The sequence below is a fragment of the Fukomys damarensis genome, unplaced genomic scaffold, assembly GCF_012274545.1.
Source record: "Fukomys damarensis isolate Sample0158 unplaced genomic scaffold, DMR_v1.0_HiC HiC_scaffold_33, whole genome shotgun sequence".
NCBI classification, from domain to species: domain Eukaryota; kingdom Metazoa; phylum Chordata; class Mammalia; order Rodentia; family Bathyergidae; genus Fukomys; species Fukomys damarensis.
Window position 1 is genome coordinate 18,388,896 of NW_022900945.1, and position 18,261 is coordinate 18,407,156.

The following is an 18,261-nucleotide window of genomic DNA, read 5'->3' on the forward strand; positions in this document are numbered from 1 at the left end:
TTGGAAACAGCCCATTTGCCCATCAGTTGGAGACTGGATAAAAAAGATGTGGTTTTTCTATAAAATGGAATATTACTCAGCCATAAAGAATGAGGAATTAGATTCATTCATAGGAAAATGGATACATATTGAGGATATACTCCTAAGTGAAATAAATAAGTCACAGATGTGTAAATACTGAATAGTTTCTCTGGTGTGAATAAACTATAATAGTATAAGATCCTAATGATAAAATGGACAATGTGAAATAGGAAGAAAGGGGCTAAAGGTGTAGGGAAAGTGAGAAGGGTAGGGGAAAGGAAATAAGGGAAAAGAAAAATATGAGAAAATGAAGAAATGGAAATAAAGTGTTTGCAAAGGCGGAGGGAGGAGGGATGAAGGGAGGGCAGGGACAAGGGGAAAAAATGGAAACCAAGACCTGTCATGTAAAGGTATTATCCCAATAGTGAATGCAACTATACTGTATACCTAAAATGCACCAATAAACTCAATGAGGAAAAAAAAAGAAAAGAGATGATGTACAAAGACTGCTTCCCACAGTGCCCAGCTAATAAGCACACAAAGGGTTAGTGTTTACAGTACTAGAATTTGTGCACCCAGTAGTTGTTTAGTCACTGTCATTAACTTCTAGAAATTGTAAAATTTCTTCTGAGACCCATTGTTTAGGAGTATGTTCATTTTTAAGAAGCTTTTGCCTTTTTTTGCAATTTCTCCTGTCACTGACTTCTATTTTCATTGCACAGTGGTCTGATAGTATGCTTGGGGCAATTTCAATTCTTTTATATTTACTTGAGGTGTTTTGTGTACTTCTGTGTTGGAAAAAGTACCGTGTGCTGCTGAAAAGAATGTATACTCTGTTGTGGAGAGGTGGAATACTCTATATATCTATTAAGTCCATATGTTCAAGGGTGTGGTTCAACCTTGATATTTCTTTTCGTTTGTTTAGTTGATCTTTCTTTTTGCAAAGGCAAGTGTTAAAATCTCCTACTATGATTATGCTAGTGTTTATCTGATCTTTTATTTTAGTAGTTTTTGTTGTGTGAAGAAAGGAGCTCCACAATTTGGTGCATATATGTTTATCCACGTTATCTCTTCTTATTGGATTGCTCCCTTAACTAGCATGTAGTGACTTTCTTTGTCTCTTCTAATTACTTTTGAAATTTATCATGACTGATATTAGAATTGCTGCTTCTGCTTGTTTTGGGGGTCTTGCACATGAAATATTGTTTTCCATCCTTTAATTTATAATCTATGAACTTCTTTTTGGATTAGATGAGTGCCTTGAATGCAACAGACTTTTGGATCTGTTTGTTTTTTTTTGTTTTTTTTTATTTTTTTGGTACCAGGGATTGAACTCGGGTCCTTGCACTTGCAAGGCAGGCCACTGAACTGCTGAGCTAAATCCCCGGCCCTTGGATCTGCTTTTTGATCCAGTCTGCCAATATGTGTCTTTTAATTGGAGAGTTGGGGAGATTAATGATGAGAGATTATTACTGAGATGTATTGGTTATTTACTATCATCACCTTTTTTAATCTGTTGGTGGATTCTTTGTTTTTCTTTTCCTGATGTTTTTTGTTACTGTTTATCCATTGATATCATTAATTTTTTCTGTGTCTTTGCCTGTGTCCATTTTGTGATTTCTGTAGAGAATATTTTTAAGTATTTTAACTTACTTTCTTATATTTGGGAAATTTTCTTCTATGATTTTCGTCAACAGGTTAGTAAATCCATCTGTGCTATCTTCTACTTTTTCTCTAATTCCAATTAGCCTTAGATGGTCTTCTTACTATCATCTGGTAGTTTCTGGATAATCTCTTATTCTTTTCTTTTTTGCTTCTTTGAGCTCTTCATTGAAATTCACCATTTTGTCCCCTATAGCAGACACTCTATCTTCATATTGGTTATTTCTGCAATTTATGAATTCTATACAGTTTTTTTAGGTATTTCTGTTTGAAATTTTTTCAAGGATTCCATATCTGTGTTGAATCTGTCATTCAAATTTTGAACTGTTTTGGTGCTCATCCACTTTTTAACCTATTTCCCCAAAATTCATGCTGGGCATTCTGAGTGAAATTGCTGTGAACTTTTTGCTTATTTCCTCTTTGAATTCATCTATTTTCTTCATCCTTTCTATGAACTTTTCATAGAGTTCTGTTACCTGGTATCCTGGTATTTGTTTTCTTCTCTCTTTGTGACCACTTGTTCTGCCTTGAAAGAGTTGGATGAACGGCTGGTTGCCTTCCATATATTTTTTTTCCCTCCTTTTTGGGGGTATTGCAGATTTAGGACTAGAAAGGTGAGAATTAATGGCTTGTATAGACATTTTTAGGATGATGCTGCCTCCCTGTGAATAATTTTCATCTTTGTATGCCCAGTGCAAATATTTACTCTTTCTTTTATTTACTGTAAGTGATTTGGACCCTGTCCCTATGTGTTTTTTTTCTTTGTTTGTTTGTTTGTTTTTTGGTACTGGGGGTTGAACTCGGGTCTTTGCACATGCAAGGCAGGCCACTGAACCGCTGAGCTAAATCGCCGGCCCCTCTGTCCCTATGTTTTGCTAAAATAATTGCTTCTGATTATAACAGCATCAACAGATTCAGTCATACAACTTGCAGATACACTCCCCTCTGTCTATTCCTTATGCACACCGAGACTATTTATTATTTGTGATTGTTCTGTGATGAGGTAGGTGAAACGGAGGGAAGAGAATAAAAGGTGATTGGATGAGACCCTAAAGTGAGGTTTGTAGGAGGACAGTGACAGATGAGAAGAAAAGTTTGATGTGGGGTCTGATTCTATTGGACTACTTTAGTTAAGGTGAATTAGTATTGAGAGATTTCAGAGGGTATTTGTGAGGGAAAGTACAAGATATGGGAGGAAGAAGGTCTAATTTGTGATGGAGGGATGCTATTTGGTTGTCTGCTGATAGAGAGGACAAGAAGCTAGGTAAGATATGGGAGAGTGAAGGGTTAGAATGGGGAAAGTTGAGGCTTGATACGAGAGAAGAAAGGAATGTGGGAGATGGAAGTATGGGAAATTACAACTTTAGAGAAAGAGTTTATGTATTTGGAAAAACAATAAGAAATATGGTAATACTATCGATTTGGGTGTTAGAGGTGAAGAGGCTAAATAGGGAACTGAGTTGAGAGAGAGAATTAGATACCTATTACATTGGAGCCAATGGAAGAAAAAATACACAAAAGCAAAAACCTAATAAACACACACACACACACACACACACAAACATAATCCCATATTACTAAATAAGTCAAGAAACCAAGACGGAAACCTCTAAGATATACAATGGGAACATGGATTAAATATTCCATGTGTATATGTGATTCACAGGTAGCTTCTTTGCCAGAGAGTTTGAGTGCTAACACTCTAATCTTCCACTGCAGTACTGAAGCTAACTCACAATCAGGACTTCTTTCTACCAGGTTGCAGGGATACTTGCAGGTCTGACCCAGTCTGAGTTCTTGGGTTACGAATCTTTACTGTGCCTCTCCCTAGGTATGATAGCGGAATCTGCAGCATGATTCACCGACACAAAATTGATCACTGAGTCAGGAGTATTCTTATGTAATCAAATCAGCTACAGTAGTAACAAGCTAATCACTTACAGCATTATCTATCGAAGCAAGATGAGAAAATACCATGAGACCCACTTTTGGATCTCCCTTTAGCCTATAGATTTAATCCACAGTTATAGTGTAAGCAACATAATAGGCCAAGTAGTGAGCCACAGCTAATACGCACTAAATATGAGAGCTATATCTCCTCTTATGGTATAAAATTCAATAATAATTTTATAAAATCAATTATCTAAAGCCCAGATGGTTGGGGATTGGACAGTGCTGGGGTGGAGGCACTGTCTTTAAAAAAAAAAAAAAAAAGTCTTCTACTATGTGGTATGGGAAGGAGGAAATAGGAGGGGGGTAAAGATTCCTAATGGTGGTAGAGAGCTATGTTATATATTTAGATAGCATAATACAGAAAGATTGGTATAAAACTGGTAGTGAGAAATGGGGATGAAAAAGGATTCTATGGCTGATATAAACACTAGAGGAAAAATTAAAGGAAGACAGATGAAGAGGGGGAAAGAAAAATAGAGGAGGGATAAGAAACAAGAGAAAGAAGTCAAGTGAAAGATAGGATCAAAATAGGAATAAAAAGGGACAGGAAGAATTCACTTAGCCTCTATAAACTATAGTGGAAGACAAGGGCAAGAGGAGCAGACACACACATATACACTCACACACACTCTTGAAAGAAAAACAAAAGGGGGGCAAATAATAGAATAAAAGTGTATGTGGGGGGTGAACAGAGGAAAATAGCAAAAGAAAAGAAATAAAAAGAAAGTTTTCTGTTGTTTTGGACCTGTGGCCTTTTCCCCACAGCCTAGGAATAAGGAGCAGAGCTCAAGCCAAGACTTGACTGCACTCACTCTAGAAGTCTAGATGGCACAGTCCGTCCCCAGAATGGTGCTGGTTGCAGACGTTCACACACAATGGGGACAAGGCGCCAATCGGAGCTTCCAATCCTGTGTAACTCAGGCTGAATCTGGCCTCTGACTGCATGAGCGGGGTTTCTGCTCACCAGCTCTGGCCCTTCAGCAGGACTTCCTCCAGCCTGCTCTCCAACTGCCAGTTGTCTCCTGTGGCTGTTCCTCCCTCATCCACTCTGGGAATATGACAGTGTAGAGTGTGGCCTGAAGCCAAGGGGCTGCTCTGGAACCCAGGTGCTGAGCCCTTCCCTCAAATGCTGAGCCCTCCCCTCTAACTGCATCCCCTCTAGCTCTTGTTCCACAACTGTGGCACCAGGCACCGGACCGAGGTCACTCACCAACTGGAAGGCCGCTGTGGGAGCAGTATCCCATGTTTTCCTAGCAGGTTCCAATTGCCGCTGATTCTCTCAGTCCCATGCAGCTCTCTCTTCCTCGTGGAATGTTCTGAAGTTGTCTCTGAATAGTGGTCTTTATATTCAACTCTTCAAAGCAGAATTCAGACACGATCACCACATTGTGTTTGGTTAATCCATCTCTTAGGTCTCTTTCATTTTATGATAGATTCTCCTCCTCTGTATTTCTCTGAGTCTCTTCAACATGGCTCCTCCTCTGCTCCGCCATATTGGATCTTCCCGTCATTCCATCTCAGTGCATCTTTCCTCAGCTTCTATGATGTGACTCCTCCTCTAGACAGACATGTTCAACCCCCTATTCCAGACTTTTGCTTTGCCAAGATCAGATGTATTGTTTGGCTGGCACTTCTGCTGTCCCGTGGAGAGGGGAGACAACACAGAGCCTCCTTGGAATGCTTCTTTTTTTTTGTTTTTCCTAGCCCCGATTTCTACCTCAAGTAGAGTAGGTTGAGCTGACAGCACTAACATCAGGTAACGCCATAGGCAGCCACCTTATTGTAGGCATAATTAACAGTCTACCCTTTCTGAGGAGGAAATAGGGGAGATAAAAATTCATTTTGTTAGCATGTTCTAGTTTTTCATGTGTTTCCTAGTTTTAGATTTTTTCTCTGCACTCAGACAGCTGTAAAATTGATTGAATTAAAAGCCGAATAAAGTAAAGCACAATAGCCTACTTTATCATTTAATACTAGCTATTTATTATGAGCAATGCTGTGTTGGGATATCGACCTTGAGATTAAAGCTGGAGAAATATAGATTCTGAGAGTCTTTGGGCACATAAAGCTCCCAAGCCATGGTGACAGGCAATAATGAGTTTATACTCAGAGGCCATCTTTTATCTCCATGGAGCCCAATAGCTATCATTTTTTAAAGAATAATGAATTGTATAAACAATATACAGAACATTCACTTAGCAGTTTTGGAATGCAGCTTCCATAGGTCCCACACATATTGTCAGTCCCCTAGCTGTGTGGCTATTGAGAATAGACACACTCTCAATTCGTTTATTTGTTCATTGGATTATTCATTCCTTAATTTACTTCAATCCACTGGTCATAGAAAGAAATACACTTTGCCTTGAATATTCCTTACACTCATCACAATCTTTCTTGCCTCCCTGTTTTTTTCCTCCAAAGAGGAATACTTCGTGCTTTTCCGGAATCAAAACTACACTCCTTCCTTAACACACAGCTCAAGTCTTACATTTGTCACAAAGTCTTAATTTGAATCCTGAATCCTGAATCCTGACTTTGCTGGTATTACCTGTGGATTAGTTCCCCACCCCCTTGGCTCTTATTCTTTAAATTATGATAGTGGTTAAATGTACAGCCCATCCTTAGGTAGTTAAAGATCCCTGAATTTTTACAGCTGAATTTTCTGGACTGAAGTCTCTTCAGTGCACCGGTCCTTCACTTTCTTGATTGATTTTCAACACTGATCATACATGACAATCAGTTTGGATGTAATACCCAGAGATTGAATTGGTGGAAACCAGGCATTGCATGAAAAACTATCATGACAGCCAGGCAGCTAGATGTGAGGGAGAGATGCACATGACCTTTCTGAATGGCTGCACCCAAATCTGTACTCACAACCTCAAGGTGGGCCTTGGTGTGACAGCCCTAGTCAATCCTCAGCCTCACACACTGTGCTGCTCTTTTGGACTATGATTTCCCACCTTGTCCTTGTCTCAAATCCCAAACTCGTTCTACCTTATCATTATTTTCTGGTGATGACCCGGGCACTCTTTCACCCACAAGACAAGAGTGAAGAAAACGAACACCCCCAGTGTCAAGAGCCATTCTGCATAATTTTAGGGGAAAAATCATTTCACAATTAAATTATGATAGGGCTGTCTGAGGCCTCAATAGTCCTATGATGCTGCGACACTCAAGGCCAAGATTACATCACCTGAAGATATCCCGGGTCTTTGAGAACCAAAAGGTTTCACCTGGGGAGAGACAAATTCCTTATCAGTTTAACTCATCCCACCTACTGTTATAAGAACATTTTGCTCAACTCACTTTGCTCAATTTAAGTTTCTCATTGACCTAAGATCCTCATCAGCATAAAATTCTCAGCTTCACTGAATTATTGCCGCCCTTCAAGTCATCTGCTACTTCCTACAATTATAAAATCATTGTCAACCTAGGAGTATTGCCACCCTCTGAAGCATCTAATACTCCCTATGACTCCAGTAAATGGTGGCAAGCTCAGAATGCCTTTGTCTTTGCTGCCCAGAGCAGCACTCATCAGGCCCAAAGCTCAGCTTCTCTCTAAGTCTCTCTTCCTATTTTTATTCTTTAATTCACTTTGTGTTGTAGTGGCTCACAGGAGACTAGGACTCACTTCAGGGGTTCTGGTAACATCCCCTTTCCCATTCACACCCCAGTGCTACACACTCCAGCTGCTTCTACCATCTTCTGTCAGTGAAAAGCAATTCCACTTTTGTAGTTCAATAGCCCTTGAAGAACTCTTCAGACAGAACTCTTAATTTCAAATTCAAACTCATCAAAACATTCCATATTAAAAATTTTCAATACTAGTAGGTTATTTATACTTGTAACAATCACTGCACATACACAATGTCTTGCACTGTTCTCAGTGCTTTCTATATAATTTCTGTAATCTCTATAACCCCATGAGATAGCTATAATTACTATCATCATTTTCTAAAGAAGCTAAATCACAGAAGTTGCCCAAAGTCATCCCACTAGTAAGTAAAGGAGTTGATTTTAGAGTTTATATACTTGACTTTTTTTTTTGGATTTTGAGGAATTTATTTATTTATTTGTACCGGGGATTGAACTCAGGACTATGAACTTGTGAGGCAGGTGGTGGCACTGCTGAGCTAAATCCCCAGCCCTGGGGACTTTATTTTTTTTATTGGAATGTATTTAGACTACAAAAGGATTATATTCAATGTGGGAAGTTGGTATATGTACATGATACATTTTCATTCTTTTCTTGATTGTAATGTTTTACATTTATTCCATGCTTAAATATTTAGATTGTTTAAAGCTTGCAATTGCTACAAATTATGTTGTTTTATTTTATTTTATCTTTTTTTTTTTTTTGAGACAGGGTCTCAATATTCAGTTCTGGCTGGCTTTGAACTCACTATGTGGCTCAGGCTGGCCTCTAACTCCTGGCCATTCTCTAGCCTCAGCCTTCAAAGTGCTGGGATTACTGGCATGCACCACCACAACCAGCAAATGTTGTTTTAATTACCTTTGTGTACCAAGCCTTTTCCTAATTTAAAATCATTTCTTTAACACATTTTCGTAAACTGAATTACTCAAAGATCACAAACATCCTTAATTACTAAAATGACTAATCTATTATTAACATTATTGATAAACATATTGATAAACATTGCTGTTTTGAAATCTGAAATTATATGTAATTCTTAGAAAACTGGTTTTTCTAAATAGAGAAAATCTAAAGAATTTAGCTAACTTTTAATTGATAATGTGAAATAGGAAGAAAAGGGCCAAAGGTGTAGGGAAAGTGGGACGGGTAGGGGAGAGGAAATAAGGGACAAGAAAAAATATGAGAAAAGGAAAAAATGGAAACAAAGTCTTTGTAAAAAGAGAAGGGTGGCGGGGGTGAAGGGAGGGCAGGGGCATGGGGAAAAATGAGAACCATGATCTGTCATAAAGAGATACAGGATCCCAATAATGAATGTAACTGTACTTTATACTTAAAAAGTACCAATAAACTCAAAAAGATTTTAAAAAATTAGCTAACTTCGATCCTTGAGTTAGTCACTATGCATCATAAATACTCATTCAATCTTGTAATCTTCAGTTTCTTCACAAGTAAAATTGAAATAACCCCTACATTGCAACTTCCTCACAGATGCATTAATTTGGCCCTCATTTCTATCAAAATAAGAAACTTGGTGTTATTTTTCTTCCCAAACCATAAACTCTGAAATTTAAATCTATTACTGTTCTCCGTAAAGAGGTTTGTTCATTGCCCTGTAGAGGAAGGAGCACTGGAACGTTAAAGTCTAACTCTGATGACTTTTGCCTGTCTGAACTTTACACCTACTTTTGCTCATTCATTACTCTTTTAAGACCTAGGGACCTGAAGGAAAGATTACGTCATATTTGCCATGGTTGTATATCAACTGTGACCACCATAGCTTATCTTTACATTCTAATCTCAGCTTTGATTTTACAGATTTGCATAAGGGCTCTGTAATAATCTGTAATAATAATCTGACTGAAGACTGACTGATATACTCCAGCTCCTAAATTTATATAAACTTGTGGCCAGGTATTCACCTAAGCAAAACAAAGCAAGTAAGTCTAATTTAGGTTATCAGCACCAGATCCTCAACCCATAAATTGCAAAGTGTGCTTTTTTTGTTTTTGTTTTTTTGTTTTTTGGTACCAGGGAACGAATTTAGCAGTGGAACCACTGAGCTAAATCCCCGGCCACTGCAAAGTGTTTTTAATCCAAAAAAAGTAGCCCATTTATGATTTTGTCTCCCCACCCCCATCTCACAGAATTTTATATCTGTGAGAATTCAACTATGGAAGATTGAAAGTGTTGATATTAAAGAAACAAAGTTTTGCTGGGCAAAATTGCAGTCCTCTAAACAGCTGCCCAAAACTCCAAAAACTGGTATTTTTGAGGTCACATGGAAAATACCACCAGTATCACCAACGTGACAGCTTGAGATTGGCTGTCATAGGACATAAATGTCCTTCCCTAACATTTTCAGCCATACCTTTTACTTTCAGTTCCCTTGATTTGTGTATTTGTTTTATGTTTTATGTTTTTTTTTTAATTTAAAAGGTGGAGCTATTTTAGGGGGTTGGTGGGTTCCTCAACTCCTAGGAAATGTTCAAAAGACATTCGTCAAATTAAATATAAAATAAATAAGTGGTTTATTTGCCTTGATGGAATAAACAGGAGCTTACACATTTCAAATTAGGTTCACTTTTAGCAAACGTAAGCAGATTACCAAGCGTCTCAGGTTCTCCACTGACTAGCATGACAATTTTATTTTCGAACTCTTTTCTCCCCTGTATTCATGATGGATTTATGATTATATATTTCCCACCTGCCGGAAACAGATTTTAGATCATCTCCCTAGGTGATTCTTATGCACCCTAAAACTGCAATAAATCAAAACACATTTGCTTTTCTCCTTTTCTTTGAACTCTCTATGCAAGAAGTGAAAGGAGTAAAGAATCAAGAATTAGGGCTCTTTCTAGGATTACATCTGGGAGATGATGCCTAAAATTGGAATTTTGGAGTTCAAAGTTCCTTACGGGTCATTTAATTTAAACCTCTCATTTGTATCAGCAGTCTTACCTAGATTTCCACACACAGTTTGCAGCGGAACAGAAATCAGAATCCAGATATTATTAATTTCTATCCAATGCTTTTTGAGGCATGGTCGCCATATGCGTTTTTGTGTGAGAACTACCCAACCCTACACATGCCCATCATGCTGTGGGCAGACATATGCAGTAGCACAGTTTTCTGGCCAGACAGCAATAAAGTTCTAACAAAAGTAGTGCATTCGATTAGTTTTTGAAACAAGCAACAGTGGCTTGAGGAAGGGGTACCACTTTCTAGTGTGCACGAAGACTGAACACAGGCTTGAGGCAGGCAGCTCTTTTCCCTTTCAATTTAATATACCTTACCAACGCACAAAACACAGGCTCTAAATCAGTAACGAATACATGAGAGATGCATTTATGGAAACTTCAACTATGCAAAGTTGAAATTGCTGATATAGAAAGATATTATAAAGTTTTGCAGCATAAAATTGCAACCTTCTGCAAAGCTGCCAAGAGCTGCAAATTCCAAACTGGCCGCCCCAGTGCACTGTAAACCATGTTCACAGATTGTCACGCCGAGGTGCTAGATGACACAGTATAGTAGGGCCCACACTTCTGCTGATGTGCACTGCAACTTTTACACCTGAGTCGATAACTATTGTACTGTGGTTTGCACTATAAACCTTTAGCTCAGAAGTGACAGACGATAAAACACTCGGAACCCCTAACAACAGTAATCAATAGTCTTCCATCTGTTAATTTAGGAGACAGCACACTCAAGAGAGCACTGGAGAAAATGATATAAAACTAAATATAGCAATGGGGAAAAACCCACGGTGACAGCATCCCACCTAATATTTATTCCTCTGTGAAAACTACTCTTGAATTGTGAGTATTTTAAATTATATAATGTATTCAGGACAGCACCCTTCACACAAAATGCAGCTTCCCTTCCTTTAAAAGTGCTTCCCATCTTGGGGCTGGGGATTTAGCTCAGCGGTTCTGTGGCCTACCTTGCAAGCACAAGGACCCGAGTTCAATCCCCAGTACCAAACACAAAACAAAACAAAAAATGCTTCCCATCTTTAGGTGATGCTAACCCCAGCTCTATGCCTAAAAGACAATATATACAGTTGGAAAGAGCCCTGGCGGTTTCCAATTTAACTCCATAGCTAGTGATCCACAAAGGGGATGGAATTCTATGGTGAGCTTCCCAGAAGTTAGGTCTGTTTTTCTGTGTTATTAATTCATTTTAGTGCACAGTGCAACACATAATCATGTAGGCAGTTTCTGTGGATAATTTTAGCCAAGGCTCTGATAGGTTTTGAGTTTATCACTAAGTCACCTTCATGGGTATCTTCACAGGGCTAAACTGCATTATGCCAGTTTAACCAATTAAAAAAAAAAGTCAAACAATCTTACCTTCCCCATCAAAATAATGAATATTAATGAATAATCATGAAATAGTTTTAATCCCAGGAAAACTGATCTATAAACACAGAGCATGGCAAGCCCTGCAGTCTACGTCCAGTGACTTCCCCAGGTGTTGAGTCACACCTGCTGCTGCAACCGAGGCTGATATTGTTCTCCCACTAGTCCTTCATCCCAGGCCATCCAGCAAGGACTGAGCATGTGCTCAGAGTACCAGGGAACCCAGGGCACTGAAAGTGATACATTTTAATCTTTAGTCTTTATAAAAATCATCTAAGGACTGATTAGGAAGGAAATCAGAACTTCGTCGGAGGCCTATATTTAACTGAACCATAAAAGACTTGAGATGGCTTGTATTTGGAATTGCACAAATATAGGTACTCCCATAAAGGCTATCAAATGGCCTCAGGCCAACTACTCAACTGAAAAAAGAAATCCACCCAGAAATCGCAACAAATTATTTCCTCCCAAGTAAGCAGTCTTAATAAAGGACTAACTTCTCTCACCAATAGAGATCGATCACAACAGCTTGTGTAGTGCTGTGAATCTAAGAACATGAGTGTCATTCGGGTAGGGAGTATCTGACAAGATCCTGATGAAATATTCCCTATCATCATTATAATGACTTGTAGATCAAGCTGAGACTTTAGAATTTGTAGAGATAGTATTTCTTTGCTTTATTTCTCTAATGATTTTGCTGTGTGGTCTTGGTGAGAGCTGTGACCTCTGGCACTCACCATTTCCAATTATTCATGACTTCTCTATTCACGTATCCCTGCTGATATATGTGTGCATAAGAGTAAAAACTATATATTTCGACCCTGCATTTCCACACTTTGGATCCCCTCCAGACACCACTGCAAATATGACACTCTGCTGCAGGGTACTAAAAATGGTTCTTTCCTCAAAATAAAACCTTTAAAGATCCCTTAGTAGCTATTCAGGGACTGGAATTCAATTTCAACTCTCCACCCTTTGGCCAGCTGTAGATTCAAAATGCTTACATAAAACATCAAGAGTATGTTCTTCATGGCAAATTTGATTTTTCTTCTGCAATAGAAATGGTGCATAGTTATCACAAAGTATATTTTTACTTAGAAAATACACAAAGCAATAATATGCCTCAACAAGAGAGAACAGATCTGTCTTAAATTTTATTTTATAGGTAGCTTTGATATAAGCTTCAGATAGACCGCTTACTACACAGAGCTTATGAAATCCACACTTTAAAATCATAATACTCTTATTTTAGGCCATAATGTCTAAAAGCATGACTTCTCAAATTCTCTTATTATAAGTAGTTCTTGCACATAAACGTTACATCACAATAGCTAAAAAAATGTAAACTTCTTTTGCAAACTACATGAATACTATATTATCTGGCTTGAAATTATTTATATTTTAAATCAGAATGTATTCTAAATGACATATGGAAAACTTTGGTCAGTAGCCTATGTGTGCAAAACATTATTTTTCTGGTTTTTTTACCTTTCATGTTGCCCACTTAGGTCTTTGAAAGAGAAAAACTCAGAATAGAACCTGGGTCAAAATATAGTCCACAAATAACATAAGTCCCAAAATATTCTGATAACCTTGGGGAAAATATGAGATGTAAAATTAGTCCATGTACTAAATCTAACATGTACTAAATCTTCCTTTATTTGGAGGAAACTACAAATAAGGACTCTCCTCATCAGATTTGATCCTACATGGAACTGATTCCATTTTCTTGCCAACATATCTTTTTCTCTGCTGTAAAAATTGTCTGACTTTAGGGCCAGGGATGTAACTCAGTGTTGCTACACCTGCTTGGCAAGCGCAAGGTCCTGAGTTTGGTTCCCAGTACTGAAAAAAAAAACAAAAACAAAAACAAAAACAAAAACAAAAAACAAATTTAAAAATAACTGTCTGACTTTAAGTGAACTTTCTGTTTGTTTTTACAGCACAAAAGATCACTTCTACAGTGACCATCCTAGGCCAGAAAGTCTAGATGACCGGTGCATTTGCTTCACCAACCCTGTCCTAGGAATTCTGCAATACAAAGTTACATTGTGTAAGTAGCCAAGCGCGTACACATGCACGCATGGGTAGAGGGCCACACCAAGGCCCTTTCTTACTTCAGATGATGCTTCTTTGGTTTAAAAAAAAAATCAAGTTTATTGACCTGTTATTTGTAGATTTCTATTAACAGCTAGCTACTGGTCAGATTTCTTTAGGAAAAAGTATACTATTGCTGAAGCACTTCTGAGAGTCTTAAATGCATGCAGAAAGAACTACATAGGCTTTCCTAGCAGCTGCATTAGGTGGCTCAAGTGACAATATTTATTATTTACTGTGGCCTAGGCCCCTTAAAGACATCTTTTAAAACACAAAGAGAATGGCTACAGGACCGAGCTGAGCCAGGAATCCCAGTCAGCCTGGCAGATCCCCTGAGCAGCTCCCGGGATGAGCAGCAGGAACTGGCACTGCGGCCTGAGTGTCTGCGCATGCTCGCTAAATGCACCTGTGTCTTCTCTTCACTGCCCATCAAAGAAAAAACATTGTTTTGTATCTAGCGGTGATTAATTTAGACCTCAAGTAACACTGTTGTGGGCTTCACAGAGACAGGTAAGCGTTCTTAAGAGCTCTGGTTCCCAGGGAAGCCTGGGTGGGTGGAGCGAAGTCTGAAGTTTAGGAGCTGCTTTTGTTGCAGACCGTGCCTTGGCTAATACTATCTTCCATGTACTGGCTGCCCGTGTCGCTCTTGCTGAGGGCCGTGGAGGGGATGCGGGATGGGCGCCTCTCCGCATTGCTCTCTTGCCAGAAGCAGCAGATCATCTTCTTCATGGTGCTGTACATGTCCTCGTCCTTGTACGAGTAGATGATGGGATTCATGACGGAGTTGAGCAACGCCAGCAGCAGGAACCAGCGTTTCACGTGCTGCACACCGCACTGAGTGCAGTTCAAGCCGTCCAGGAGCAGGACCACCAGGCCTGGGGTCCAGCACACTACGAATGCTCCTGCGGGGAGAGAAGAGGAAGCAACACATGCTCAGACTTCAGGCTGCTATTCAGGCTGCTCCCACAGATTTATTTAGTCAACTGCAAAGCAAACTCCCAGGCTGCCTCTGAACATTTGAAACCTGAGCTTTCCAAAGACAAACCTTTGGGAACCTCCTTGTCTATCACCAGGTGCTACCTTGCTCTCTTATCTGGGATTGTTATTATTAAGGGCTTACATTTACACAGAATTACTCCTACACCATCTCTGAAGGTCTCTAAACTACAATCGGAGACTGCTACGATTATTATCTATATCTGACTGATGGGGAAACTGAGGCCCCGTTTCAAGGGGAAATGCGAGGCCCTTCTGACTCCAGGACTCACACACTTAACCTTTTATGCTTCTGTTCTCCCATAGGCTTTCTAAATGCTTCCTGGAAAATGTAGCAATGATTAATTCACACCTCAAATAAAACCCTACATGGGCTTTGGAAGAGACAGGTCGCGGTGGTGGTGAACCTGTGATAAGCATGCTGCGGCCAGCTGTTACCACAGAAAGCTCTGAAAGGCTTGCCATCACCATCCTACTGTTTTCACTAAGTCACCTGCCAAAACCTTTACTCTCCGTAAATTCACATGGATGCTTCCTAAGCACTGTATTCCCTCTGACACATTCACAGGCCATTTGCTTAATCATCTGCTCTACATTTAGATTTCTGTCAGAAATAAATCTTTCCTGGTGAGACAGCTAGAAATGTGCTTCCTGGACTGCAATTGAACATGACCAGCGGTCTCTTCCAAGTCTCCAGTCATTGGATCATATGTACCTTAGCTCTAAATGTCCTAATATTTTTCTCCTAAAATATGAGACACAGGTTCAATCTTTTGCAATTTAGTTATAATAAGCTCAGCTAGCCTTCCTAGCATGCTTACTATGGGCCAGAGAGTGGCGTAAATGTTTTCTTTGACTTATCTCATGGGACCATACTATGCGACTGGTATTATTATTATTATTACTATCCTCAGGAAACTGAGGCACCAGTAAAGTTACATAACCTAATTTATAATCCGATAATCTTTAAGGAACATCTAATTTTAAAGGCAGGCAGTCTTTATCCATGGCTGTGCCCTTGGCCAGTGTGTTACCTGCCTCAGTGGGAGGCGGTTCCTGTCTTCTAATATCCTTATCCTCTCAAAAAGCACTTGCATATGATCCATTCAATAATTATTCATCTCAAGCTTACCATGTACCAGGTGCTGTGCTAAGCAGCATACAAGGTGAAGGTAGTACCAAAGAATGAACAAGGAAGTCTACCAAACCGTACCAAACCTAGTGCTCACTAGTAAGAATTAATCCTGGACACTATTCCTCTTGTGTTATCTTCCTTCTGAGAGAGATAAGGCTAAGAAAGACAAATCGAGAACTACACAGAGGCAAAATAAGGCAGGGAAGTACGATGACCTTTGGGGTCAGACAGGTATGCCCACTCCTTATCCCATGTTAGGCAAATTACTCCACTTCTCTGAGCCTTCCTTCTTACTGAGCCATAACGGTATGTCAGAAATTGTTCTAAGAATTTTATATTAATGACTCATTTAATCCTCATAGCAATCCTTGTAAGTAGGTATTAATATTACCCTTATTTTAAGCCTGAGGCAACTAAGGCACAGAAATGCAAGGGGATATGTTCAAAGGCATACAGCAGATAAGTGTGAGAGCCAGGATTTGAACCCGGGCATCCTGGTATCAGAGCCTGTGCTCCTGCCCCTGTATCAGGCTGCTCCACTGTAGGCCAGAATGTATCTTACAGTGAGTTAGTGATCAGAAGAGATGTCTGGATTTTAAGGTTCCCTTGGAACGATGTCATATCTGACAGAAGCTACATATGTCACAATTAAGTCATTCTTTGGCTAACAGAATGATTTTCTAGCCAGAGAAGGGAGAGAAGAGAGGAAGAGAGAAGAGAGGCTGACTGTGAGGTAAAGAATAAAATTAAAACATCTGCTGGGCTGGGGATTTGGCTCAGTAGTTCCACTGCCTGCCTCGTAAGCACAAGGGCCCGAGTTCGATCCCCGGTACCCATGTTGTTACCAAGTTTTCATTGCCAGAAGAGCCCAAACACACCGGGCTGCTAAACCAGGGAACAAGTGCTCAGAAATGTTACCTTCAGCTGCATCTGAGCACACTTCCTGGTAGGCAGCGATCCAGGGAAACATGGCCATTGCAAGATTTCTCCATCCAGAGGCCAAACTTCAACCAAACACATCTCAGAATGGAGGCACAGTCTGTCTAATTGTTGATTCTATAGAGGTTTTTACCATATGTCAGCAGCTAGATAAGAGGCCCCCCAAAAGAGAAGAAAATTCCAGGAATGGACTTGGCCCTGGGTATCAGTAATCTTAGAGAATTCTTAGAGAACGTGGGAGATGTTAGAAATATACAAATGGGCAAATGTATTAATTCTTAAAGGGCAGGAGAGAGGGAGGGCGATATCGATCAGAGCCATACCAATGCCCAATAAATTCTAGAAGAAAAATCTAAAAGCAATGTTCTTGGAGTGTTTAGCCTAAAGGATCAGACTATCACTGCTGAGCAGCAACTATGTTCAAAGAAGAGGTCATGACAGGTCCAGATCACTTTTAAAAATAAACATTATCAAATAGGAGTCCAGAGGTGTCTTTCTGGGAACCAGTGGATATGTTTCTTCCAGAGGAGAAATGACTAAGGAAACACATGATATTTTAACTGTTTCTCAAAACCCAAAAGGTTATCATAGAGGAAGCATAATTCCAGAATATCACTCAGAACAAATGGTAAAGCACAAAGAGTAAAAATTTGGACGTAAGACTTTGAGTAAATGGAGGTACTTAAGAAAGAAACACATTATTCAGCAGATAGAGAGCCTCCCTTAACCAGGGTATTTCCTTTACCCAACTTATCCTGAGGTATGCTAAGGTATGAGATTTTCCCTACAGGAAAGGTAAGTATTGTGTCTTCTGCATTCTTTTCTGTGTATAAAATTGCTAAGTTCTGTGAAGCTATGACTTTCAGCTCCCCACAAAGTTCAAACAAATTTGATTTAATTGTCAGGCTTGATTATAAGATGGTATGGCTCAAAACTGATCAGGACAGATTCCCTAAACTGCTACTAGTTCCCTAAGATGGCTGGCCAACTGAACTACCAAGGGAGCATTTTAATAATGCAAACTCTAGTCCCATATTAGACCCAATTCCAGAATATCTGGGGTGGGATGTGGAAATCTTTTGGACTAAAAGTTTCCACAGGTGACATGATGCACAGCTAGTTTTGTAAACAGTTTCTCTGTGCTAACCCAAAAATGGTTCCCTTGAGCTGACTCCAACAGCAAAACTGTACACTCCACATGGATTTAGCAAAAAGGTATGGAAAAAGAGAGGAGGGCCCGAATGCTTTAAAATAAGAAAACAACTATGTCTAGAGATCAATATGTTCATCTTGTGTTTGGAAAAATGTCTGAGCGCGTATACATAAATTAAGGTAAACCCTAGCTGCAAAACTAGTCCATAGGAATGGTGCACACAGTCTTCTGGGGCTCTGTCTTTGCTTCGTCCCTCTGGAAAGGCCTGCCTGACCCCTATTCTAAG

At 39.5% G+C, this 18,261-nt stretch overlaps 1 protein-coding gene across 4 annotated transcripts in view; it reads right to left on the bottom strand.

Annotated features, from left to right (window-relative positions):
• Positions 1-13,530: 13,530 nt before the first annotated feature.
• The window catches only part of Lpar3 (lysophosphatidic acid receptor 3), an 82,175-nt gene continuing 77,444 nt past the window's right edge, over positions 13,531-18,261 (bottom strand). For all 4 annotated transcript variants that reach the window (XM_033758377.1, XM_033758378.1, XM_010636721.3 and 1 more), the window contains exon 3: positions 13,531-14,654. In XM_033758377.1, coding sequence (XP_033614268.1) covers positions 14,326-14,654 — 329 coding nt within the window. In that variant the 3' untranslated portion in view covers positions 13,531-14,325. The remainder of the gene's footprint in view (positions 14,655-18,261) is intronic.